The sequence below is a fragment of the Suricata suricatta genome, chromosome 4 (genome assembly GCF_006229205.1).
Source record: "Suricata suricatta isolate VVHF042 chromosome 4, meerkat_22Aug2017_6uvM2_HiC, whole genome shotgun sequence".
In the NCBI taxonomy this organism is placed as follows: domain Eukaryota; kingdom Metazoa; phylum Chordata; class Mammalia; order Carnivora; family Herpestidae; genus Suricata; species Suricata suricatta.
In genome coordinates this window covers 4,872,103-4,873,937 of record NC_043703.1, presented here as the reverse complement: position 1 = coordinate 4,873,937, position 1,835 = coordinate 4,872,103, and the positions used below count along the sequence as shown (strand labels likewise).

The following is a 1,835-nucleotide window of genomic DNA, read 5'->3' as shown; positions in this document are numbered from 1 at the left end:
GGGGAAGGCAGTCGCTTCCGGAAGCGGGAGGGAAGAGTTAGGGTTTTTTTTTATTTTTATTTTTTGTTGTTTTCTTTTTTTTGTCTTTTTTAAATTTTTTATGATTTTTTTTTGTTGTTGTTGTATTTTGCTATACCTCGAGGTCATAGCAATCATTCCGCTAATAGAAACTGACAGACATAGAGACAGAACTATCTGATGAACACACACAATGACTAGAAATATATATAGAGAGAGAGAGACAGTGAAGACTTAGTTTACCTCTGAGAAACCATCCCCCAAAAATAAATCCTGTATTAACAAGTGCAAAAAAATAAACGAACAAATAAACCCCAAATCAAAAGGAAAGCAAATAAAACCTCCAAACATTAAAACACAGTGTATAAAATGGCGTGAGAAATTTAAGTCACTTTCCAGCCTTTTAGTCCATAAAAAGCTGTGTTTGTGTCCTCGTCTGGAGCAGGCCCACCTTCTCAGCCTTCACCCTCAAGGCCCTGCGGTAAGCGGCTGGAGGGTCAAAGCACCCAGTGTGTCCGGACAGCCGCGGGCGGGTGCTGGGTGGCCGGGTGGCCCGGGTGGCCCAGGTGGCCGGGTGGCCCGGTGGCCCGTCCCTACTCGTCGCGCGCCGAGCCCTCGTCCAGCGCGGGGAGGCCCCCGACGCCCAGCGCCGTGCCGTTCTGCGCCGCGGAGGCCGCGAGCACTGTGTGCAGGAGAATCAGTACGAGGACACACAGTTTGAGTCTGCTGTTGCCCAGTCTGGCTGCCGACGACACTGCGAGTGACGTCCTGTGGCAGGCGCCGCCGGTGCCCACTGTCCCCTGGGCGGGCTTGCGGGCGCGCTCCTCTCTCCTGACGTCACAGCACTCGGGGTCGTCGTGGGTTAGGAAGGTGTCGTGGAGCCCTGGGGGTGAAGACAGCACAGGCCCGGTTAGAAGGCCGCGGCAGGGGGCTCGCGCAGCGCAGTGACGCTCTTACTTGAACTCTGACCCACAGATCTTACAGGCAGTTAAGCGTTTTGCAAAGGAAAGGCAGGTCACTGCAACCTGGTTACATGGTCAGCTGGTACTTTTAAGTTCCTCTCTGTGCTCTGTTTTTAAATTCCCCAAAGTCACGCCTCAGAAGTTCTCGGTTGCGATGAATACACAGCAAAAAGGTTTCATTGGGTCCAAACTCAGAACCTGAGGTTCTGGATCAGCTTGGTGACCAAGGCTGTGCACCCATCCTTTTTTTCTCTAGAAGGAATGTAATCGACTGATGCAACACGTAAAGTAACTACTTGTGCCAAGTGAAACCCACCGAGCAATCTCGTGACGTCATAGCTCTAGGAGCCGCCTTTACAGATCACTTCCTCTCCTTGCCCTTGCCCTGTCTTAGCTCGCCTTCTGGTCAACGGGCATAGCCTCCCAAGCATCCAATGGGCGACCATTTCCGTTGGATTTATTTTGTAAACATCTTATTCTTCCATTAGCTATTCTACTGAAGAATAGCTTGTCTTGTGCCTGGACCATTGCAGGAAGAGGCTCTCGGGCTGCGGTTCCATTTCTAACCTCGCCTGCAGCATTGCTTTTCCAGGAATGCCAGCCCCGTTCTCCCCAGGCCCTCCTCTCATCTTCCCTCTTCCAGAATCTCTTCTCTTTCTCCTTTCCCTGCTTCCTCTATAATAACGCATTGTTCTTATTTTTAAATCAACAAATGGATATTTTAGAAACTTTCAAAGTAGATGAGAAGAATAAAATAATTGGCTACCTCTAATCTTTCCAATCTTGTTCCTTGCTCTAGTACATATAATTTTGCTAAGTAGCTACATAACCCATTTTGTATCTTTTTTTTTTTTT

General features: G+C 49.0%; 1 protein-coding gene across 1 annotated transcript in view; it reads right to left on the bottom strand.

Moving 5' to 3' along the window:
• Nucleotides 1-6: 6 nt before the first annotated feature.
• Nucleotides 7-1,835, bottom strand: part of FAM155A (family with sequence similarity 155 member A) — a 619,559-nt gene continuing 617,730 nt past the window's right edge. Inside the window, exon 3 of the mRNA XM_029936450.1 lies at nt 7-901. Coding sequence (XP_029792310.1) covers nt 612-901 — 290 coding nt within the window. The 3' untranslated portion in view covers nt 7-611. The remainder of the gene's footprint in view (nt 902-1,835) is intronic.